General features: G+C 40.4%; 1 protein-coding gene across 26 annotated transcripts in view; it reads right to left on the bottom strand.

The window, feature by feature from the left end:
• The window catches only part of Epb41l2 (erythrocyte membrane protein band 4.1 like 2), a 179,767-nt gene that overhangs the window by 69,416 nt on the left and 83,989 nt on the right, over positions 1 to 26,362 (bottom strand). For all 26 annotated transcript variants that reach the window (XM_057761995.1, XM_057761999.1, XM_057761996.1 and 23 more), the window contains exons 2-3: positions 20,868 to 21,355; positions 19,913 to 20,128 (exon numbers count right to left, since the gene is read on the bottom strand). In XM_057761995.1, coding sequence (XP_057617978.1) covers positions 19,913 to 20,128; positions 20,868 to 21,341 — 690 coding nt within the window. In that variant the 5' untranslated portion in view covers positions 21,342 to 21,355. The remainder of the gene's footprint in view (positions 1 to 19,912; positions 20,129 to 20,867; positions 21,356 to 26,362) is intronic.

Here is a 26,362-nt window from a genome sequence, read left to right as displayed (position 1 = left end):
CAACAATAAAGAAAGAGAGACTGTAACTTTGAAAATGTCTGTGGGTATCAGAAGGGTTGGAGGATGAAACATGGGAAACATTGCAGGAAGGAGATGGAAGTGAGAAAAAAAATTTTTTTAAGTATATATAGTTGGTTTGTGGGTTATCATTACAGTTGAGGGGCATTGTCCCACATAAAGAAGACCCTCAAATCCTTTATCTGCATTTTAAAGAAAATGGTTTTGTGTGTGTCCCAGGGCACACAGAGGTCAGAGGTCAAGTTGTAGGAATGGGCTCTATAGACTGAAATAAGATCAGGGTTGGCAGCAGGTTCTCTAACGCACTGAGCCATTTTACCAGCCTTTTCAACTTATTTTCAAATGTCAAAACTCTGCTTCTGTTTCTAACCAAATTCCTAAATTTTCCTCTCCTATAAAATCTAATCCAGTATCCTAATAGTTTGACTCTCTTCCTTTACAACTTTTTCTCCCGAGACAGGGCTTCTTTGCTGTCATGGTACTCGTTCTGGTTACTTCCTTAAGAACTTTATTTCATACCTCTGGCACTCACTCTTCTAGTCCCTTCCACACTTGTGAATTTCAGTGACTGGGTTATTTAAGAAAAAGCATATCTTGCCTCAATGCCTCTACAGCAGCACTTTGCTGAGTTATAAACCAGTAGGACAATATTGGGCAGAGTTGAGTCTACAATTCAGACGTTCTGGCTGGCAGTCATACACAATTTCCTCAGTCCTCATTCATGACTCTCAGCCTACAGATATTCAAGAACCAAAGCAAATACTCACTGCCAATAAGAGTTTGGGAGAAGATCAGCTACAAACCTACATAAGCTTTTCCTTAGTAAATGAGAGCATTTCCAGATAGATACCTTTGGAGAACTACACAAGCAAAAAACCACTCCACATTTGTCCTAAGAGCAGGCTACACCCCCATTTATACAGACAAGTTAACTGGGTTCTCAGGCTTTGCACATTTTTTTCACTAAGACATTAGCTTCACTGTTGTTTCATATTGTCACTTCTTTGCTTTATAACTACTCTTATGTTGAAAATTAAAGGAACAATTTCAGTCTGTTCTAATGATGTAGTACTTAAGTCCTCCAATCAGTAAAAGCACATAATTAGAAATGAGACACTACCTCAGTGGCAGAACCTTGTCTAGCATCTATGAGGCCCTTGGTTCAAACCTAAGTACTGTCACAAAAAAAGGTTCATAAAACTTACCAAGCACATACTGAAAAAAGAATTTTAGTTTTTAACTGAATTCCAACAAGTTTAACAATTTATATCCCCAATATGCCTCTAGCTAACCCACTCTACACCTAAGCAATACAGACCCGGGAAAGGTACAGTAGGGAAGAGCTGGTCTGCTTTATAGGTGTCAATCAGACACTTTATGTACCCTCGTAAGTTCATGCATGTATGCAAGGGAGTGTACCTGTGGGGAGGGGTGCACACGCACGTGTGTCCCAGAGGTCAACTCTGGGTGTCTCTCTCATTATTCTCCACCTTATTCTTTGAGATGAGTCTCTGACTGAATCCAAAGCTCACTGGTTCAGCTACACTGCCGACCAGCAAGTCCAAAGGACCCTGTCTCTGTTTCGTAGCACTGGGAGTCAAGCATGCTGCCTGCAACACAGGGCTTTATAACTGGACACTAGAGATTCAACTCTCCAGATCCTCATGCTTGCACTGTACTGGCTTAGCCATCTCATCTCGCCAGCCCAAGTCTTTTTTGTTTCTGTTTTGGAAGATGTTGCATAATATATTAGAAAAAAGCAAAGGAGATAGAAAAAGTAAAATAATTTAGATGTGTCTTCAAAAATATTTAAAGACGAGCAGACTAGCTTATTAGAAGTTTCTCTTACAAAGTTTAAAAAAAGAAGAAAAAAAAGCAGACCCCGGCGAAAGAAAAGCAGACTGAAATCTGAGACATTGAGCAAAGTCTCCCGCGTCTCCGCTGTTATTTGTGGCATTCATTACTGAAGCCAAAATATGACATTTCTGGAGGCCTCTCAACGTGAAGGAATTTGTGCAACTGCTTCCCCAGCAGATTGCAGAGGACGCCACACACCACTGGCGTTTTATAAAACACCATCACTGTCTCCTTGTAGGCCCCTCCACAGTGCCCTTATTGTGTGCCAAGAAGCCAGTGATGGGAAGTACACAATGCAATCCATACATTGCTGGCCCAGAGCTATGCATTTTGCACTCACTCTAAACTACACTGTGCAAATAGCAAAGGCCAAGGAACAAAGGTATGCACGGAGCAAACAGACCCCATACACTGTTGTGGGGTGGAGGAAATCAACTAACGCCATTGCAGGAGCAAAGAGTCAGCCTCAGGGCATGACTGTCCGAAATCTTTTCCTACCAATCTGAGTCACCTGTCCTCAAATCTGTTTCCAAAGTTCATTTACATTCTGGCGAAAAGAAACGGGAGCCAATGACCTCTTTGTATATGATTAGAACATACATAATTCTACAAGTAAATGAGTCACTTGTGTTTTCCTGACCATTGATTAAAAACTAAGTTTGAAAAGGTTATTCTAAGTACTCAAAATATTCCTCCAAGTTGAGATGCCTCCAGTAATGTCCTATTTGGAGAGAAAAAAAATCTGACATGTACTTTTTTACTTGTCATTCTCAAAGCAATACAATATACTAACTACTTAGACAGTACCATCATTGTATTATAATTCTAAGTGATCTGGCAGTGAGTTAAAGTATACAGGACAATATACATAGCTACATATAAATACTAGGCCATTTTACAGAAAGGATTTTATGTTGTGTAATTCTGGGGATCTGTGGAAGTTATGGGAGCCAACCTCCTTTAGATGATCACGAACAACCAGATTTGCAAGAAAAACAAAAATAAAAAATTTATATTTTAAACAGAATAGTATTTCCATATTTTCATTTCCTATAGCAAACCTCTACTCTACCCATACATACATGCAAAACAAAGTAATTATCCAGATACCTGTGAGAATAATGAAAGAACATAAACACTTATAAAACCATTTACGAAAACCATCAACAGTGTCAAAATTGAAGTCATGTGATGGAGGAAGGTCACTGGTTAAAAAATAAAACTGCTTGGCCCTCATAGGTTAGAACATAGGTGGGTGGAGTAAACAGAACAGAATGCTGGGAGGAAGAGGAAGTGAGCTCAGATGCAGGGCAGCTCCTCTCAGAGACAGACGTAATGCAGCTCATCGCCAGGCCAGACGCAATGAAGCAAGTCGCCAGGTCAGACATGCTGAATCTTTCCTGGTAAGACTGGTGCTACACAGATTATTAGAGATGGGTTGATCGGGATATGAGAATTAGTCAGTAAGGGCTAGAGCTAATGGGCCAAGCAGTGTTTATATGAATACAGTTTGTGTGTTGTTATTTCGGGGCATAAGCTAGCCAGGAGACCAGGAGCTGGGGCGGCAGGAACACAGCCCACAGCTCCCACTACAGTCATGAAACTGCCAGAACTAATAAAATGTCTTAAAAGATTTTTATTATACTAACTTTATTTGATATGTATTTACATTCAAGGTAAGGATACACAAGTTTATTTTAGTCCTGTAATAAAATATACTCATTATAGAAAATTTGTTACTGAAACTAAGACTTAGAACTGAAAACACACATTTAGCACTGATTCCTACAGAAACTATTAAATATAGTACATGTGGCTATGTAAGTATACAAATGCAAACACACACATTCTCTCACTCAACCACTGCCAGAGCTGCCACCACCACCACCACATCCACCAGAATTCACAAGAGAACAACTTCAGAAAACAGACTCAAAGGGTAGGAGGTGAATCAGCATTTCTCTCTTCACAACCTCTCCCATAGATGGTAAAGTACCTCTCAGTAAGATTAGCATAGCTGAGAACTGAACTTAACAATACACTTATTTACAAGTGATATATTCTGTGACTTTGAACAACAGGACTAGCGCTAGTTAAAGCCAGTCAAGAGAAGCACGCCTAGCTCAAAAATGGCAACACTGGTCCCATAAAGCCAGAGGACAAAAGCTGACTGTATTATGGTATAGGTTATTTTTTAGTAGACTCGTATACTAAGAGATCTAAATATAGCTTCCCTTTGTATAAGTAAAGTAAGCACATATCTTTCCTAACACATTGTGTTGTTATGTGGAAGACTGCATCTTACCACTTCATCTGATAAATCTTAGCGAAAGCTTGGGGTTTAGTTGTGCATATTTGTGGCACTGTGATTGAAAGAAGGCCTGAACACTTTTTTTAATTCCTCTGTACTAGAGAGAGAAAAACATGCCTATGCAGACTTTCCCAACTGTATTCTGGACCTCTGTCTCCCACAGCAACTTACAAAGTCCTTCACTGTCTAAAGAGGAAACAACCCAAAGACTCGTTCCTGTTCAGCTACTTGTTGGGTCTCAATCCAAGGACCAAAGGTAACTGAGGTGCCTAACATAGCAAAGTGGGTCTGGCCACCATCCAGGTTCTCCCAGCATCCCTCAGTCTTTAGCGGTTAGTTACAGGGTACAGCTGGCATACCCTGCTCTCCCGCTGTGCCTCTTCCCTATATAATCCAGACATTTTGGTTACTCAGTCTTTTTGTCTACCCTTTACTCTCCTGGTCTGGAGGGTCAGGATCACTCTGGACTGTACCAGATGTCCTTGACTCTGGCTCGGCTCTCCCTCTCATCTACAATAAACCTTCTCCACCACCACACCCAGGAGCAGTCAAGTCCTCCTTTTCTTTTTTCATTCACTACCAACAGGTGGGTACAGTCAAAATCTACTGAATGCTAACCACCTAGTCTCAGTGCCTGGGAGGAAGATCAGTAAGAAAAGAAGTGAAGACTACTCACAGCTACAAGTGACTTTCAAATGGTAAGTTTATTGCTTTCAAAATACTATTGATTCACAGGAAGAAAACCAACCCTGGTATTTTGAAACCAAGAGTGGAAAGAGTATTACAGAATTTCATTACTATTCAAAATTCAAACCATCCTTTTAAGAGAAAACATTATTAAAGACAGGAATCATAATTAAATTCACCTTTTCAAGCCCAACACAGTCAGCAATTTACGTCAAGGAAAGCAAAGAACTCCCAACTTCTGGAATGCACATTTCTCTCCAGGCTGCCAATTCCTGGGGGCTCATCTCTGTAGCTCTTACTCCTGAACTTGTGAACTTGGCCAACCCTTTTCAGAAACATAATGAACCTGTTTTCACTCATTAAGGCTTTGAAGAATTTCTACAAGTCAGTCAACTGTTCCTAAGCATTTAAAAAGCACATTCATAGGGAGGTGGGGCAGAAGGAAAAACAGATTAGGAACACAAAAAAGAAAATGTAATGATGGAGGTGGTTCTTGTATCTTATCTGTTGCTTTCATTGGTTAACTAATAAAGAAAACTGCCTTAGCCCATTTGATAGCCAACCCTTAGGTGGGTGGAGTAAACAGAAGAGAATGCTGGGAGAAAGAAGCCGAGTGAGGAGTCGCCATGATTCTCCCACTCCAGACAGACGCAGGTTAAGATCTTTCCTGGTAAGCCAGCTCATGGGCTACACAGAATATTAGAAATGGGTTAGATCAATATGTAAGAGCTAGCCCATAAGAGGCTGGAACTAATGGGCCAGGCAGTGATTAAAAGAATACAGTTTCCGTGTAATTATTTCGGGGCATAAGCTAGCCATGCGGGCGGCTGGGTGCCGGGGACGCAGCCCCGCCGCTCATATTACAACAGAGTGGCACCCAACGTGCTAATGAACTCCACGTAAAACCTGAGAGGGCTTAAAAAGGACACAGAAAAAATTTAAGACAGCTTTTTGCTGTTTGTGGGTTGCATCCTGCAAAGAAATTGTCCTGACTCAGCAACAGGAAAACACTGGCTGTTTTAAAATGCCGGCTTTCTGGGCTGTGCCGCCATCGCGATCTCTGTCTGGCTCCTGCAGGAGACAGAGCTTTTGAATGGAGCATTTGGAGTAAAGTGCTACGATTTGTTTGATGGCAACTAGACTCACTGTGTGCCTAAAAGGAAGTCATTTTGTGCTGCGGCTCAGAGGCACAAGCAGCTCCACCATGCTACTGGTGCAATGTGCAAGGATCAGAGGCACGAGCGGCTCCGCCATGTTGGACTGGGCGGGGCAAGCAAGCAGTACCTGTTTTTGACCTAGGAATGTCACAGCTTAGATTCTTAAGCACTTAGCGATTTAAAAGCACAAAACAAAGTGCTCCTGGATAGTAAAAAAATTACAGATTCACAATAGAACTGATTCAGACACTGTTGGATGAATGTACGTAGGCTTGAGAGAGAGAAAAAAATATATATAAAGAATAAAGTTAATGTTTTTAAAAAAGGGTAAAGTTTTTAAAGAAACAGAGTACAGATAGTTATAGATAAAGAAAAATAAGCCATGTAAAAATGGAAAATTCACAGAGTCTGGATTCTTTGTATTATTGTGTTTTCTTTAAAATTTTTGACTGTGAAGGAGCTAAGTACAGAGAGACATTTCATTATATGGGCTGCCAAGCTAAACCAGAATGGACATAAGGGTATTATGATTTCAGAATATGGGTCTAAGGATATGATGCTTTGGAGAGGGTCTTCTTTTGTTTTCACAGAGGATGAGACTCTGTGGATTGCGTCTATCCCAATATGGTATGATAGACCACGCCCTCCTGAAAGGTTGCTGTGAACACCTTCAGAAAATTACTTCACTCAACTGCCAACCGAGATGACCCTGACACATAGGTTACACCATGAAAGATCTGAATAACAGCGCCCCCATTCAGCAGGAAGCAGTTTGGAGAGAAAAACTGCGCCCATGTTCCCAAATATGGTTTATAAATGTTCTTTTACATTTAAAGGGGGATATGATATAGATATAAATAATTTGCATTGGTGTGGATTTGAAGGTCAATTTTGTTATATGTATATGTATTTCTGATCTTGATTAAGGTATTGTGATTGTGTAGTTCATTTAAAAATGTAATGTATAATTAGGAAATATAGGTTGCTAATGGATAATCATAGATAATTGTCAAGCTTTTAGTCATGTTAGTTAGATTTTCTAGATGTGCATAGATATATTTCAGCTAGATAGGCATTCTTCATATCTTTCAAAGACTGCAGAATATGGCATTTAAATGTTTTAATAACTTAGGGCTTTTCATGACAATGAGACACGTCTGCTCCTGGCAGCACAATCTACTTCAAGAGGAAGATGGGCATCGAAGAGGCTCCTTAAGGAGTTTGATAGCCATTTGGGCAAGAAACTGCTCTTGCCTGGACTGTTGCATAAACTGGACACAGAGAACCTGCAGAAAGAGGACTGCTGAACTTGCCTAAAGGTGAGATAGTCTTTTGGGGTTCCTGGTTCATGAAAGAGTCTACGAGACATTCTGCAGGACACAGCAGAAAGTGACTGAACTGTCTTTGGAATTTTCCTGATTCATGGAAATGTCTGCTGAAAACTATGGGCCTGTAGGCTGAAGATGGATGCCCCAACGGAACAAAAGAACTTTGGTGACTGTCCAGGCAGCAAGATGTCTCTGTCATTTCTAGAGTTTTCTTATTTCTTGTTTGCTTAGGTAATATTATATCCTTCTGGAGTCTTTGATGGAGTTGAAGAATGGTTATTTATAGTTTTCCTTAATTATGATAAAAGATAAAATAGATATAAATATTATAACTGTAATTCTTGCTTGATAACTGTTTTGCTATATGTAATCTTACTATGTTAAAGTGAAAGCCTTTCTTTTTTGTTTAAACAGAAAAAAGGGGAAATGATGGAGGTGGTTCTTGTATCTTATCTGTTGCTTTCATTGGTTAACTAATAAAGAAAACTGCCTTAGCCCATTTGATAGCCAACCCTTAGGTGGGTGGAGTAAACAGAAGAGAATGCTGGGAGAAAGAAGCCGAGTGAGGAGTCGCCATGATTCTCCCACTCCAGACAGACGCAGGTTAAGATCTTTCCTGGTAAGCCAGCTCATGGGCTACACAGAATATTAGAAATGGGTTAGATCAATATGTAAGAGCTAGCCCATAAGAGGCTGGAACTAATGGGCCAGGCAGTGATTAAAAGAATACAGTTTCCGTGTAATTATTTCGGGGCATAAGCTAGCCATGCGGGCGGCTGGGTGCCGGGGACGCAGCCCCGCCGCTCATATTACAACAATGTAATCAAGGTATCTTAGCAAAGAAGGATAAAAAACATACAAATGTAGGCACATGTGGTGGCACATACCTTTAATCCCTCTAGAGGCAGAAGAATGTAGATTTGAGTTCTAGGCAAGCCTGGGCCACAGAGCCAGAGCAAGTTCCAAGACAGCCAGAGAGCCACACGGAGAAACCCTGTCTTGAATTATTTTTAAGTATATAAATGTACAAGAAAGTAAATGGAAATAATTAGTTTCTAGGAGCCATGGCTTAGGCAAAGTCTTACATTTTCATTCTGAAGGGGAAAAGGAAGCAGACTTAGGTGAAAGAAGAATCAACAAGAGCTCAGCGGCTGTTCAATAGCACTGGAGAGTCTTCCACAGGACACTGCGTGAATGATGAACAAACCAACAGACAAACAGGTTCACAGGAAGAGAAAACACTCTGAGCTGGATTTGAGTCAGACATTGTAAGCCCCCAAGGAGTCATGTAGATGAGGAACACAAAAGACAGATTATATGACCAGAAACTTGGAGGAGAATAGACAACTTGGGAAGTGCAGGATGAGATCACTGTATGTCTGGGGAGGGCGCAGAAAGCCTGAGTGACCAACTACAAAGTGACCTGCTTACGAGGCCAGGCTGGCTCCCATGGCTCTAAGCTCTACAGCTTCTTCAAGTGGGACTAAAAACTTCATGTTCTTAGTCATGGCATGACAGCTTTGTCCACTTTAAAAATCAAGTCCTTGGGCAGAACTGTCACCTTAAGCCCTTTTGTTAATCTAAGAGTAGAGAGTTGGTCAGAGATACATTTGGATCTAGTCACTGAAATTTTAAATTTGCACATAAATTATTCCCAGTTTCAACACACACACACACACACACTGTCTCCTCTCTTCTTCCCGCTCCACCCCCGCTTCTATGTGGGATTTTATGGAGTATCACAACTTCTAGATCCTCCAAAAGTATGTGGATGGCTGAATAGATGTAACTGTATCAACCTGTGTCACGATGGTAGTCTGAAAACAAACCTGGGGAGACAAACACAGACACAAACACATACCACTTCAGAAAACAAGGATACCAAATATGATTTTTTTAGACCCAAAATCAGTACAAAGGTGGCCTGGGGGCCTTGACACATTCTCTGCTTTCTGATGAATACTTTCACCACAGAACATTGCTGTTGAGAGCTTGCATTCTGATTGCCTTAGGAAAAATGGTTATGACATTCCTGCGTGGGTTACAACAATGCCTTCAATTCTCAGACAAAATCAACATGTGGGAAAAACTCGCAGATGCCAGAGGAAAATGTGAGCCTTTACTCAAAATGCACATGTACTCACGCTTCGAAAGTTTCCTGAACGTCCACACTAATTTTCCAACTCTAAAACATATATACAGATTTGCAAATGCTAGAAAACCCAGCTCAATCCTAGAAATAAAGGAAGCCAATGTTTTCATTCTTACTTTGCAATCTGAGAACAGAAGAAAAGGCAGGAAGCTACTTGTCCAAGACATATAAAGAGTCACCAGGAAAGTAAACAATCTCCTGGCTAGACACATGACTTCAAATAAACCTTACTGTGCTTTTCCTTAGAGGAAAGAACCCGCTGTTTTAGCACACCAAGTGTGTAAATGACTTCAACAGCAGCATCACAGAGAGTCCTACAGCCAAGTGTCTAGAGCCAGCATGCAGAGTTCAGGCAACCCTAATATTCCTCGCAACTGAGCTCTAGTACCAAACTAGGTTGTCATATATCATTTAAATAACATAATAAAAGTTGATATAACTTTCATTAAAAAAATAATAATCCTCACTGGATATTGTTATAGGATGGTACACACCTTTCATCTCAACACCGTGGAGGCAGAGGCAGGTAAACCTCTACATGGAGAGTTCTGGGCCAACCAGGGCTAAATACACTTTGAGACTTTCTCAAAAACAGTAATAATAATAATCCTCAAAAGATTTAAAATACAAGTATATGATCAAATTTATCAACAGATAATAAAATAAAACAAATAGCAACTTTCATGAACAGTAACAAAAAGGGCCTTAACAATCTAAAACAAAATTATGAAAATATACTAAGCTCTGGATAAAAGGAAATGCATGAAGTCATAATAAATTATTGATTCATAAGCCAGAGAAAGCATGACAATCAAGCCATTTCCAGAGTCAATTTTTTAGCTTAACTATAACCCTCACTAACAATGCACCGCTATCCAATCTACTTGTCACCTCCACCTCTGCGAGGCTGGCAAATGTCTGAAGCATTCTTTTACCCTGTTAATCTTCACCTGCACTGCTCTTCCTCAGAAGAACACCAACTTCAATGACGACAAAAAGGTTTTCGCTGTGGAATATCCTTCTCTACACTGTGAATATGTACTACTCTCATTAATTTAATAAAGCAGTTGACTGGCCTATAGCAAGGCAGGACAGAGTTAGGCAGGACAAGCAAACTGAGGATACTGGGATGAAGAAGGGCGCAGTAAGAGAGTGGCCGGCAGACACAGAGAGAGCAAGATGGGCACCCTGTAATGGGAGTACCAATTCATGAGGCAAAGCATAGGTAAGAAATATGGGTTAATTTAAGTGTAATATGGTAATATGTAAATATGGGTTAATTTAACTAGTAACAAGCCTGAGCTATTGGCTCAACATTTCGAATTAATATTAAGCTTCTGAGTGATTATTTGAGAGCAACTGCAGGACAGGGAAACTCCACCTACAGGTCCTGAAAACCAGTTTACTTGACAGTTGTCTTTATCAAGTTCCTGAGGCTCAAGAGCAGAAGGAATGGGTTCAGGTAGTCCATGGGAGAAAAAAAAAATTTGAAACAGAAAACCAAAAAAAAAGTAAGGGGAAGTCACATGTATGTCTACAGTCTCAGCTACTCAGGAAAGCTGAGGGATGAGGACATGACATCTTCAGCTCAGGAGTCTGAGGCCATCCTTAGTAACTTAAGCTCATCTTTAATTAAAAAACAAAAAATCAGTTGCCCTCCTATACACAAAGGATAAGGAAGCAGAGATGGAAATCAGAGAAGCATCACCCTTCACGATAGCCACAAATAGCATAAAATATCTTGGGGTAACCCTAACCAAGGAAGTGAAGGATCTATTTGACTAGAACTTTAAGTCTATGAAGAAAGAAATTGAGGAGGATACAAGAAAATGGAAGGATCTCCCTTGCTCTTGGATCGGGAGGATCAACATAGTAAAAATGGCAATTCTACCAAGGGCAATTTATAGATTCAATGCAATCCCCATTAAAATCCCATCAAAATTCTTCACAGATCTTGAGAGGACAATAATCAACTTTATATGGAGAAACAAAAAACCAAGGATAGCCAAAACATTCTTATATAATAAAGGATCGTCTGGAGGCATTACCATCGCTGACCTCAAACTCTATTACAGAGCCTCAGTATTGAAAACAGCTTGGTATTGGCATAAAAACAGAGAAGTCGATCAATGGAACTGAGTAGAAGACCCTGATTTTAACCCACAAACATATGAACACCTAATTTTTGATAAAGGAGCTAAAAGTATTCAATGGAAAAAAGAGAGCATCTTCAACAAATGGTGCTGGCAGAACTGGTTGTCAATCTGTAGAAGAATGAAAATAGATCCATATCTATCACCATGCACAAAACTCAAGTCCAAATGGATTAAAGACCTCAATATTAGTCTGAACACACTGAACCTGATAGAAGAAAAAGTGGGAAGTACTCTACAGCATATGGGTACAGGAGATCACTTCCTACGTTTATCCCCAGCAGCACAGACATTAAGGACAACATTGAATAAATGGGACCTCCTGAAACTGAGTAGCTTCTGTAAAGCAAAGGACACTGTCACTAAGACAAAAAGGCAACCCACTGACTGGGAGAAGATCTTCACCAACCCTGCAACAGACAAAGGTCTGATCTCCAAAATATATAAAGAACTCAAGAAACTAGACTTTAAAATGCTAATTAACCCAATAAAAAATGGGGCACTGAACTGAACAGAGAATTCTCAACAGAAGAAATTCAAATGGCCAAAAGACACTTAAGGTCATGCTCAACCTCCTTAGCGATAAGGGAAATGCAAATTAAAACAACTTTGAGATACCATCTTACACCTGTCAGAATGGCTAAAATCAAAAACACCAAGGATAGCCTTTGCTGGAGAGGTTGTGGAGAAAGGGGCACACTCATTCATTGCTGGTGGGAATGCAAACTTGTGCAACCACTTTGGAAATCAGTGTGGCGATTTCTCAGGAAATTTAGGATCAACCTACCCCAAGATCCAGTAATACCACTATTGGGAATATACCCAAGAGATGCCCCATCAAATGACAAAAGTATCTGTTCAACTATGTTCATAGCAGCATTGTTTGTAATAGCCAAAACCTGGAAACAACCTAGATGCCCTTCAATGGAGGAATGGATGAAGAAAGTGTGGAATATATACATATTAGAGTACTACTCAGCGGTAAAAAACAATGACTTCTCGAATTTTGCGTGCAAATGGATGGAAATAGAAAACACTATCCTGAGTGAGGTATCCCAGACCCAAAAAGAGGAACATGGGATGTACTCACTCATAATCGGTTTCTAGCCATAAATAAAGGACATTGAGCATATAATTTGTGATCCTAGAGAAGCTAAATAAGAAAGTGAACCCAAAGAAAATCGTATAGTCAGCCGCCTGGAGAGGGGAAGTAGACAAGATTGCAGGGCAAAAACTGGGAACTTGCGGGTGAGGTGGCAAGGGGCAAAGGGGAAATGGGATGAGAAACATGAGAAGGGGAGGATGGGAGGAGCTCGGGGGATTGGGATGGTTGGGATATAGGAAGGGTGGATACGGGAGCAGCGAAGTATATATCCTAACTAAGGGAGCCATCTTAGGGTTGGCAAGAGACTTGACTCTAGAGGGGTTCGCAGGTGTCCAGGGAGATGTCCCCAGCTGGTACCTTGGGCAACTTAGGAGAGGGAACCTGTAATGACCCTATCCTATACTGATGAATGTCTTACATATCACCTTAGAACCTTCATCTGGCAATGGATCGAGGTAGAGACAGAGACTCAATTTGGAGCAACGGTCTGAGCTCTTAAGGTCCAAATGAGGAGAAGGAGGGAGAACATGAGCAAGGAAATCAGGACCACGAGGGATGCACCCACCCACTGTGACAGTGGATCTGATTTATTGGGAGCCCACCAAGGCCAGCTCGTCTGGGACTGAATAAGCATGGGTTGAAACTGGACTCTCTGAGCATGGCGGACAATGAAGGCTGATGAGAAGCCAAGGACAATGGCACTAGGCCAGAAATGGCTCCATAGGTAAAATGCTTACCATCAAATCTGATGACCTAAGTTCAATCCCAGGACCCACATAGTAGAGGGAGAAAACCAATTCCTATCTCTAGATGTCACAGATACCTCAATGTCTCCAGGTAAAGGAGCTGTTGATTCTACATGGCACTGCTGTGTAAGCCCTGTCAAGCATCACTCTGATCTGACATTTACACACGAATGACAGAATCAGTTTGTTCATCTCAACAAAAGCTGAACCTTCATCTAGCTATGGATGGAGATAGAGACAGAGACCCACACTGGAGCACCGGACTGAGCTCCCAAGGTCCTAATGAGGAGCAGAAGGAGGGAGAACATGAACAAGGAAGTCAGGACCACGAGGGGTGCACCCACCCACTGAGACAGTGGGGCCGATCTATTGGGAGCTCACCAAGGCCAGCTGGACTGTGACTAAAAAAGCATGGGATAAAACCGGACTCTCTGAACATGGCGGACAATGAGAGCTGACGAGAGGCCAAGGACAATGGCACGGGTTTTGATCCTACTTCATGTTCTGGCTTTGTGGGAGCCTAGACAGTTTGGATGTTCACCTTCCTAGACCTGGATGGAGGGGGGAGACCTTGGACTTTCCACAGGTCAGGGAACCCTGACTGCTCCTGGGACTGGAGAGGGAGGAGAAGAGGAGTGGGGGGAGGGGGAGAGGGGCGGGAGGAGGGGGAGGGAAATGGGAGGCGGGGAGGAGGCAGAAATTTTTTTTTTCAATAAAAGAAAAAAAAGTATGTATGTTTACATGCATACACGTCACATATACACACACAGGAGAATGGATATTGATGGGTATATAGACATATAAATGTTATATATATTTACAAACCAGTAAAAATAATAATATATATGAACACATTAATTCTACCTATGTATACAGTGACCTAGGTAGCAGAAATGATGTTTAGATAAGACAAAAAAAATCTCGCAGAATTATGTTTCCTAGCATTAAAAAACATTCAGTATTATACAGTAACATTTACATCACATAGTTAAAGATGGGTTCTTTGTTGACAAAAACCCTTAAAAGTAATACAAACAGGAACTTCCCAAACTGACCCAATATTATAAAGGCAACAGATTAAACTGTCACCTATAAAAATACGCTAACCAATGCAGTGAATTTTTGACAACCTCAAAACACGGTTACTGCAACAACACAGCTAACATGTTCCAAATTTTAAACGGCATATTGGCCTTTGCTCAGTTTTAATCTTATACTGGTAATTGAGGTCTTCCAAAACTTCAATCTATTCCATAAAAAAATCATGAATCTAAACATTCCACCTCTTCATGAGTTTCTGCAGTGACTGATTTTCTTTTAATATGATGTGGGAGCGATTTCTTTCTAATCTGTTGCTTTCATTGGTTAATTAATAAAGAAACTGCCTAGGCCCATTTGATAGGCCAACCCTTAGGTGGGTGGAGTAAACAAAACAAAATGCTAAAAAAAAAAAAAAAAAAAAAGCCGAGTCAGGGAGTTGCCATGATTCTCCCACTCCAGACAGATGCAGGTTAAGATCTTTCCTGGTAAGCCAGCTCGTGGTGCTACACAAAATATTAAAAATGAGTTAGATCAATATGTAAGAGCTAGCCAATAAGAGGCTGAAACTAATGGGCCAGGCAGTGTTTAAAAAAATACAGTCTCCATGTAATTATTTCGGGTATAAAGCTAGCCCTGCGGGAGCTGCTGCCGCTCCTTCAACATTAATATTTGTTTTTTGAGACAGCATTTCTCTGTGAAGTCCTGGTCGTCCCAGAATTAACTCTGTAGACCAGGCCTGCCTCAAACTTGATCCACCTGTCTCTGCCTCCCAGAGTGCTGGTATTAAAGAAGCCAAGCCAAGCTAATGGTCAGTTTTCTAATGGTTCCCCTCTACCATTCACTGTTGATGCCCCAAGTAAAAATCATTAGGTCTTTACTGTGCATGTCAAATAATCTAAGGGTAACTGAAAATTAACACAAGTATATACAGAAATGAAAGAAGAACTATATTCATCTGGAAAACCATAAGAGAAATACTTTACTGACAGTTCTCCCAAGTCAAAAAAGCATATGCCTTACATTGTATGTGCCTTTTTCAATGCTCAAAAGTTCATTAATAGCTACAGTTTCCCACACCTACTTCCTCAAATGGCACTCAGACACTAGTTTCCGGCGTGGATCTCCTGAAACACAGATAAGCACCATCAGCACATCAGCCGAGTGTCTAGGCCAGCACTAGACAGGAAAGCATGAGCGCACCCGATCGCGGCTCATCAACCTCTGGGCTCCACTGGTGAAGAGGAAATAGAGCAGGTCTGATGAGAAGTAGACCCAAATTAAGGTCACCAAGCAACCAAAGAACCACAACAACAAAAATTAGATGAAAGAGACATTAATTACAAAGGTATCCTACTCATAACCTCTGCACTGCTCCAACATCTACTAGAATGTGATGAATTACACTCTATGTTCAGATATTAAAGTTCCTGCTCAGAGCTCAAGTGAGCTGTTGGTGCATGATATCTTCTGCAGAATAGAGTCCGGAGCATCTACTCAACTCTGTTTTGCTTTGTACTTGAAGAGTAAGGTAATCACTCAACACAATTGCTATAATGGTGATTTATGATATACTGACTGCAAAAGTTTGTCCTTAAAATGCTTTTGTTCAAAAACATGTTAAACAATCCCAAATTTTAAAAAAGAGAGAATGTAAAGTAAGACTCATAAAATTACAAGATTCTTAATATTTCTCTAACACATTTAGTTCTTGGTGAATTAAAGAACTAAGTTGCAGCTTCTATCCCTGGATACTACTTCAGTTGGGCAACACAACCAACTGATTCCCTGAGAGCAACAGAATCTATCACAGAAGACTACCAGATACACTTTTACTTTGTAGTATTCTAATGAGATCACAGTGCTAATAAATATACACTAAAGAAGACGCGAGGGGGGTAAGCTCATAGGAGCCAACTTCAAATCAGTGTGTTTGTATAGTATAGACAATCCCCAAAGTAGAGCAAAGAAAAAGAGCAGCAAGCAAAGAGATAAATAACCCAAGGTAGGATTCAATCACATACACTGGTACTATGAAAAAAACTTGTGCAAATTCACCATTTACAAGTCAGACTGTAATTTTTAAAAGAAAGTCACTTCAAAATTAAAAGAAATGGCAGAAGGTGGACCAGTTAATTTCTAACCAAAATAAACCTACTTCAGTAAAACTATTACCAAACAAAAGGAATTTAAAGTTTAATAAAGCAATAAAAAACTATGCAAGAATATATAATTTTGAACAGTCTAATAATCTAGCCTAAGATTTTAGGAAAAATAAATTTACAGGAATACTAAAGCAAATTACCAAAGAGACCATTCCAGAGCCATTTTAACAAACTTAGGAACCAATAATCAAAGCAGTTAAACAGCACAGACAACAAAGAAGACTTAATCCGATCAAGGAAAGATCCAAAACTTTATATAAAGAAAAGAATACCACCGTGCAGCAGCACTCAGGAGGCAGAGGCGGGGGGGGGGGGGGGGGTTGTCTCTGTGAGTTCAAGGCTAGCCTGGTCTACAAGAGCTAGCTCCGGGACAAGCTCCAACACTACAGAGAAACCCTGTCTCAAAAAAAACAAAACAAGAAAAGGAAAAAGAAGGATGCCAAGCTTAGCAAACTCAGAAAGAACCGTGCTGACTGGACACTCTGCTTCCAAGGAACTCTTAATAAAATAGAACCTCCACTGTAGACCACACACTGAGCACAATGTAACAAAAAACTACTATCTGGAAAGAAAAATTGTAAATTGTATCCATAACTCATCCATGTGTATACTCACACATTTAAAATTTTAAATCATAACTATGAAAAACTTCAAAGAAAAGTAAAATGTTTCAAAACAGAAAATAAAGAGAAATGGTAAATAAACTTTGTTGGTTTGGAGAAAAAAAAGTTAAAACAGCACTCAGGAGGCAGAGGCAGGCAGATCTCTGGGAGTTCGAGGCCAGCCTGGTCTACAAGAGCTAGTTCCGGGACAGGCACCAAAGCTACAGAGAAACCCTGTCCCGAAAAACAAAAGTTAAAACAGTGAATTTACAACAATATACAATCAAGAAAAAAGAAAGAATATTCTTTGTGTTGCTTCTGTATCCTAATACTTTACTGAAGTGTTTGTTATACAAGTATCCTGGAGTTTTTAAGATGATAAAATCTTATCATCTACACACACAAAAAAAAAAACCCTCAACTTCTTCCTTTCCTATTTGTACCTTGATCTCCTTCAGTTGTCTTACTGCTCTAGCTAAGACTTCAAGCATGATACTGAATAGGTATAGAGAGGGGACACCCTTGTCTCATTCCTAGTTTTAGTGGATATGCTTGAGGTTCTGTTTAAGCTGATGTTGGCAGTCTGAGCTGTGATAGTAAGAGGTAGAGCCTCTGAAGTCACGATGGTTCCATCTCCATGAATAACGTTACTGCCCTCACGCAAAGGTTAAAGGAGCTGCTAGGTTCCTTCTACCATGCAGAAACACAGTTGCACTCCTTGCAGCACATGAGAGATTAGTATAAAGGTGCAGCTCCTCCTCACATGCTGCTCTATTGACACCTTGTTCATGTATTTCTCAGTCTACTCCAGTGGTTCTCAACCTTCCTAATGTTGTGACCTTTTAATACAGTTTCTCGTGTTGTAATGACCCACACCCATAAAATCATTTCACTGCTACTTTATAACTGTAATTTTGCTACTGTTATGAATCATTACATAAATATCCGATATGCAGGATATCTGGTATGAAACCCCAAAGGGGTCATAACCTACAAGTCGAGAACTACTGAAATCTATTCTTTAAAAAATTACTTTTCCTGGCTGGGTGGTGGCAGCGCACACCTTTAATCCCAGCTTTCAGGGGGCAGAGGCAGGTGGATCTCTCTGAGTTCAAGGCCAGCCTGGTCTACAAGAGCTAGTTCCAGGACAGGTTCCAAAGCTATGGAGAAACTCTGTCTCAAAAAAACAAAACAAAAAATTATCTTTCCGCCGAGCGGTGGTGGCGCACACCTTTAATCCCAGCACTCGGGAGGCAGAGGCAGGAGGATCTCTGTGAGTTCAAGGCCAGCCTGGTCTACAAGAGCTAGTTCCAGGACAGGAACCAAAAGCTACAGAGAAACCCTGTCTCGAAAAATCCAAAAAAACAAAAAAATAAAAAATAAATTATCTTTCCTAAAGATTTTTGCTATAACACCAAGAAACAGCTAAGACAAGGATTTTTCATTCTCTGCTACTCTATTTTTGAAATGCCTCAAGTATCAGAACAATTACACATTTGGTGACTAGAAGGTCTAGACAGAATACAGAAAGATGAAGAAAAGAACTATAAATGCTCAGCGAGTATCTTCACTTGGCAATATAATACACCCAAATATCAAATATAATAAAACCATTGTTCAATTAGATAGCCACAGATGTGTTTATCAAGCTGTTAAATATGAATGCCGGGAAACTGGTGTATTTTTAAAATCATGTACAGAAGACTAAAGGGAGTAAAAAAGATAGACACCTTTGAGACAGACAAAACTGCAACCCTGCAGGCCTGTTCCTTGGTTCCAGGACCAAGGTAGCAAAGCTGCTAGCTGGCTCCTCCACCACCTGGAGGTTACTGAGTCTAAGCTTTTATATGCTCACAGTAACACTGAGAATGGCGTCGTACATGAAACATGACGATCCATTCAAAGTATTTCAGTGGACATATTAGTGTACACCATGTGAGTAAATGTTACTCTGGAAATAAATAAGCTAAGACAAATCATAAGAACCCGGAACTAATAAATTATCTGTTTTACAAATCATAAACAAAATTAATGACCTAGGTTTACATCATTCTCTTTCTCAGGATAAGAGTTCACTGCTAAAATTTCATTATTTTAAAAATCAACTTAAGCCGGGCGGTGGTGGTGCACATCTTTAATCCCAGCACTTGGGAGGCAGAGGCAGGCGGATCTCTGTGAGTTCGAGACCAGCCTGGTCTACAAGAGCTAGTTCCAGGACAGGCTCCAAAACCACAGAGAAACCCTGTCTCGAAAAACCAAAAAAAAAAAAAAATCAACTTATAACTATCCTTTCTCCAGTAAGGCATCCTATCAAGGTAACAGTCAGAGCTGGTCATTCAGAACAGACACACACCACACAAGCAGTGAGCACACAGCACAACCTCATTCCCACTCCACCCTGGTCAAGAAGCGCTATGTGAATTGCAAATGATGACTCTTCCACATAGTCGTTATTGTGTTTAAAAGGAAGTAAACATACTGGCCTGTAGGAACTTGATGCAACAAGAAACGTGTTCCCTGTGCCAGGATACCACAGAGCAGAATACTTTCATTCCGCCTACTGAGAGGACGCTCAGCTCAGTTCCTGCCTCACCTCAAGGTCACAGCTGTATTCGGTGCCATCTAGGAGGGTCACTTTGGCCAGGACAGCCTTGGTCTTCTTGGCAGTTTTCTGAGAAGCCACCTCTACTTTCAGCTCACTGGTCTGTACTTCCTTGGTCTCCCTATTTGCTGCCTCTCCTTCCACTTTGTCTTCCTGGGTTTCCTTTATCTTTTCCTCTTCTCTGTCCTTCCTTACTTCTTCAGTAGGCTACCAAGAAAAAAATTAAGTTCACATTAAAGTTAACCGACTTATAGAAGACAACATAGGAAAAAGAATCAAAATTTACTTTTCTTTAGTGCTGGTAACTTATTCAGGGTTCTGAATGTGGTAGGCAATCGCTCTAGATACATCCATAGCCCCAAGGAGAATCTTTAATGGGAATTATGATCATACATCTAATCATTTTAAATTTAAGCCTTTTAAGACTCAAAAATTACGTAAGAAAGAGTACTTTCTGTCCTTCATTTTGCCAGGTTAGTTATTCAAGCATTAAGTGAATAAACAAAAGAGGCTATATCCCAGTATTATACTACAAGTAGCACTGAGATAACAAAATTTCTAAAAGCTTAAACCACAGGAAAACCTAGGCTTCCACAGACAAACAAAACATATATAATCCACTTCTTACTCTCAACTAAATATATAAATAAAGATAAATAAAAGAGCATGGATTTCACTGAAGAGGTGGGAAGGTCTGACAGACTGCTCAATCAGAAACACGGGCACCTAAGAGAGAGTCTGTGTTCTGTTGCTGGGTTGGTGTTCTTTTGCTTTGCTGTTTGGGGAATAATTTTAAAAGGATTCACTGGGAAGACTACAATACAATAATCCAAGTTCTATATTCCAGATGCACGAGGTCGAGTCAGTATCTGGGAATGGAAAACTAAAACAATTCGACCCTTCCCCTGTGCAGCTATGTTCTCATTCCTAGACTTCTCAAACGCACCTGGGGCTCAGCACTGCTTTTCACGGAAGACTTTTCTTCCTTGACCTCCACCTTAACCTCAAAGTGTTTCCTCTGAGCCATTTCTTCTGCATCGCCCTTGGCCCGACTCTCTTCTTCAGGAAGGGAATCCTCTTTATTCAAGATCTGTTCTTTCATATCAGCTTGGGTAGGCTCTTTTTTATCTCCTCCATCTTTGGCTACTACTAAGTTATAAGACTTCTGCTTCTTAAGCCACGGGGGTATGAACCGAGAAATACCCCTGCTCTCAGATGGATCCTTCTCTCTTTTCCGGCGGCGGGGACTACTTTGGCTTTCAACTGCAGGACCTGGCTGGGAACCTTTCTCCTCCTCTGGCTCAGATAACTGATTCTGCTCATTTTCTGTGACTTCTTTAGCTTTCTCCTTAGATGCATCTGCTCCTGCCTGGTCAGAGCCCTTCTTCACTTCGGATGCGGAGCCAACTTCAGTAGTCATGGTTACAGCTTACACTGCAACAACATAAAAACACAAAATAGTATTTTAGAAACTTTCTCACTTGCAGTCTGGTGGCAAAAGGACAAAAGGGGTGAGACAGGGTGGGGAGAGGAATGACAGAGCAAAGGACGAAGGCACTGTTAAGGAGGATGGCTCAGAAGCACAAGACAAATTGAAGGCTGTTCTGTTAGATCTCTCAAATCACACATCACAGTGGAGTAACTGTATGCTGGAACACAAAATCACCCAGACTCAAGATAGTGATTACTTTTACTTGATTTGAACTAGTTATATAGCAACTAATACAAAATCCAATGTTTAAGGATTGTTTTTATTCTCAGCATTTATTCTTTATTAAGGAAATGTTGCCAGAAGTATTAGCAAGTATTGAGATACATTTCACTACAACTTCACACATTAAAACCAAACTCTACAGAAATGTTAAGTATTATAAGATTTAACTTTAAATGCTGGGTGCTTAGCTGCAATGAAAAACTTATTGAAACAAAACTGTATGATTGCTTTTCTGTCTGGTGTTAAATCCTGTGATGCACCAGCACCATTCCTTCCAAAACCTCAGCTTCTGAGGAAACAATTAAAGCCCCAAATCAAAACTCTAAGTCTCTACCCTACTCAGGCTGAAACTGTGTATGTGTGTGTGTGTGTGTGTGTGCATGCGTGCGCACGTGCACACACACACACGTGCACATGCAAAACATTTAAAGGTTCTAATCCAAACTAAATAAAGATATTATAGAATGAAAAAATATACTAATGATTTATTCCATCACAACTAATAAAAGAAGATTTAATTAAATCTAAAAGTAACTACTAGTTTAAATTTTACACAAGCAAAGAGGGACTTCTCAAGTACAGCAAACCTAGTCCACAAAGACAGCAGGCCGGGGGTGGGTGAGGCCAGCTCAAGCTCGTCTGCTCCCTTTCCCAGCATAGTTCTTCCAGAAAGTGTTCTCAGTGCTGGCATGCTAGCCAATGGGTAATGTCACAGCTAGCTTTCTAAACAGTACAGGCATGAAGAGGGTTTTAACAGGAAAACTAAAGTACAATGAACTGCTTTAGGGCAGATTCACATACCACACAAGGGACCCCTTTAAAACACATTATGTATTCAATATAGTAGAATGCTCTTTAGTTTAACAAGAAATCCCCAATACAAGCTTTCACATGGACACAGCCTGAAATTAGGTGGTTCTAAAGGTCAAGAACTTGAACTAAGACTGTGATAAGATTCTTGTTTCAACAGCCCAACCTGACTATAATGTACAAGCTAGCTGGGAGATTTGCTTCTTTACTAAGGCCAAAGCAATCATGGAGGAGATAAGAACTGAATCTTATGGGAAAGACAGAAGACCTTCTGAATATGGAGAAAGAGAAAACAAATCTCAGAACTTAATGGGAGAGTGGGGAAGGATACCCATGGAAACATGACAATATTCAGGAAAGGCGGAGCTAATAAAGACATATAACTTGATTTGAAATTTTCCATGTTTGACAGGTTTGTGGAAATGTCTAGCTAGCCAATAAAGAAAACAGGCTTTGAAAGACAGTTCCAAAAATTCAGACTAGATATGCACTAAAGATGCTATCTGGGAGCTATGGTCACATGAATGGATAGCTATATGCAAGAATAATAACAATATTAGCTTGGAAACCAGTTTTGTTTAATATTATAGAATGCCACAAAGAACCCTTACTACCACCTCACCCAAAGAAGAGACAGGGAAAAGGCATGTCAGCCACAAGAAACAGAGTAAAATGGCAAGATAAAGGACAGTAATATGTCTGAAAGCAGAACTACAAAGGAGGGAAGAGTTAACTACCAGACACACATGATTTCCTATTCTTACGTATTTACCAACAAGAACACAACTGGACCTATACTGCACAGAAAACATTTTTTCCTTTATAATGTCTTTTTTCACAAACCCATTTAAGAATATTATGTACATTAGTCATGTATAACACAAAGCTGATTTCTAGTATATACTTTCTAATTACATTCTGAGATCTCAATAACTCTCTAGGTGAAGTTAAAGGAAAAACGCTCCACGGTTGTATAAGCCAACCAAAATAAACCGTCAGCTCTCTAATTACTCTGGTTGTGAGAAACAGGGGAACAATCAACTAAAGCTGGGTTTTGGCCAAAACATTCAGAAAAGCAGTGAAACATAAAACTAAAGTTGCCACTGTTGGGTTAAACAAATTAATAGCTGTTCATATTTTAATCATGGAAGAGACCATTATATCAGGTGATGTGCAGGAGTTCACTGTGTCAGGTGGCATGCAATTTCTGTTGTACAAAACATCCATGAATTACCTGGTAAATCATAAAACTCCTGGTCTACTCCTAGAAAAGATTCATGTCAGTTTGTGGAAAGGATTACGGAACACATTATGGAGCATATCCTACAACTCACCATAAATACCTCTGCCCCACCCAAACATATTATGTAGTAGAGTCGCGTGGAGTCACACCTGATGGCGATGTGTAGAGAGCTGCATGGAGCGGCACCTGATGGTGCTGGTTTCCGCCGTCCGCGATCCCGAAAGTGAGTGCTCTTTATGATAATCAACTCCTATGGCTAAGGCCTGATTCATGCTATTATCACGCAATGATTGTCAGCTGCTTGTGTATGCGTGGACCTATGGGCAGTGCCCACCTGGCAATCCGGGGTTGGCGGCCTGTGCCTTTTTAAGGGATGGGAGAGGTTTGCCGGGGGGGGAGGGGGGGAGACAGGAGAGAGAGAGGGAGAGAGAGAGGGAGAGAGAGAGGGAGAGAGAGGGAGAGAGGGAGAGAGGGAGAGAGGGAGAGAGGGAGGGAGGGAGGGAGGGAGGGAGGGAGGGAGAGAGAGAGAGAGAGAGAGAGAGAGAGAGAGAGAGAGAGAGAGAGAGAGAGAGAAGGAAAGAGAAAGAAGTTGTGAATAAAGTCCTGAATAAACTGCTTGCCAAGAAGAGCTCCTGTGTTGCGTCTTCCTTGCTGGCCGAGGCGGCCGCGACAATATTATATAATATTTTAAAGTCATTATTTGGCCATATGATCACAAGCTAAAGACAGAGGAGCTGAAGACAAACTGCTAATAAGGAAATAAATAACGAGCACAGAAGAACCAAGCACAGGGTGAGCCTCACAAACTATATCAGTGACCACTGTATTTACCAACCCCAGAGCTGACAGTGTCACTCAGACTGACAGAGACAATAAAAATAATAGTGAATAGTCAACCATAAAGGTAGGCGTAGCTCTATGTAAATAACCATATTCCTAAAATAGCTCCAAGAGCTTGAACCTAACACCACCTCCTTTATTTGTGAGATGGTTTCTTAAACAAAACACTACCATCAAGAGAAGACAACTACAACACATGCATTCGCCATAATTACCACGCTCGTAACTCTTAGTATCTCAGACCTGGGCAGGCCCTTACTGCACCACCCAGAAACATGGAAACTTAGTGCTGTGTGCTGTGGTTCCAAAAATTCAGGGTTCCATTTCCCACTAAAATGGGAAGCCCACAGAGGCTGGGCTCTTACTTTCATTTACAACAGAAGCACCCAGACTTGTCGTCAGATGGTTGTAAACACTATTCAGTAAGTACTATTTTCTGGGTATTGTTAAATTATCTAGTTTAATATACTTATTTTATCAGCAAGGGAAAAGATTTAGCAAGCTAGATTTGCCTAAGGTAGCAAGCTAAATGGGCAAAGCCAGAACCAAAACTAATGTTTCTCAAACTATAGCAATGCTCATTAATCTTTAATTAGAATTGTCCAACTCCATCATTAAAAAATACTAAGTAAAAACTGTTTCTGCTTATCAACAACCAAAAACAAACAAAACAACCACTACAGTGAAAAACCGCCTATCAGATGAGCATATGGTTCTGACACAATTATGCTGGCATTCTACAATTAGGGCTGAGAAAAGTGCTTGTCATTGTGACAGCTTCAGGAGAAAAAATACGCATCACTGAACAAGCAATAAAGCAGAAAAACATCAACAGAGGATCAGTAATGTTCAGCATAATGTGATATTAAAGAAAACCACTCTTTATATCCTTGTGGGCTTTTTTTTTAAAAAAAGGAGATAAATGCCAAGCAGCTTAAGCCACCTTCTATCCATTCTGCTGTTTAAAAGACAGTCTCTTAAGTAAATAATATGCAAAAGAGATAGGCACACAACTCTACACACTCTGGAAGAACTTCAAGTAAAGGGCCTGTGATAAGAGGAGATCCCAGTGTTTCATTACAACCTTAAAGTCCGGGCTGTTGCCCATCTGGTTCACCCAACCCTTAAGCAAGAAACTGGATGGAAACTGCCAGCCGACTGGCTCCCTTCCTGTGCTGAAATCACAAGCAAGCTTGCTCCCTGAGCAGAACATAAAGAGTTACTTAAGGAGTCAAGATTAACAAAAGGGAAAGTATACATTTTAAACTTCAAAACTTGTGGTAAGAGAATAAAAACTTTTTCCTTCAACTCTGAAAAACACAGAAACAAAACTATTCTACAAATAATCATGAACTTAAAAATATACCGACAATGTGCGGACAATTCTAATTCAGCTGTTTTCTATCTAGATCTAACAAAATTAGAGTTTATTTGCCATGCTTGTGACAGGGTAAGAGGTAAGTAAAAGACCTTGCTGATACCGACACAGTGACTTGCCCACAACCAAACAGAAGGTTCTTTTAATATCCACTATCTTCCATGAACGCATCAAATGTGAGAAAACTAAATTCAGGAATGAGTCAGCAGCTACCTAATTCTACTGGGGAATTAGAGTGTGATGCTTCTCAAATATATATAAAACATTTAGAGGAAATTAGATGGGAGGAAAGGGGAAGGGAGAGATAAAGAGCCTGAAGAGGAAGAAGTAATAAAAGCAAGCAGACAAAATGGACTGCAGGAATGGATGTATACAGTTCAGTGATAGAGAGAGAGCATGGGTGGGGAGGAGGGAGTCTTTGTAGGTTTGTGTCCCTTAAGGATGAGATGTTCTAGA

Source organism: Chionomys nivalis, chromosome 2 (genome assembly GCF_950005125.1).
Source record: "Chionomys nivalis chromosome 2, mChiNiv1.1, whole genome shotgun sequence".
NCBI classification, from domain to species: Eukaryota; Metazoa; Chordata; class Mammalia; order Rodentia; family Cricetidae; genus Chionomys; species Chionomys nivalis.
This window is presented reverse-complemented; position numbering and strand designations above follow the sequence as displayed.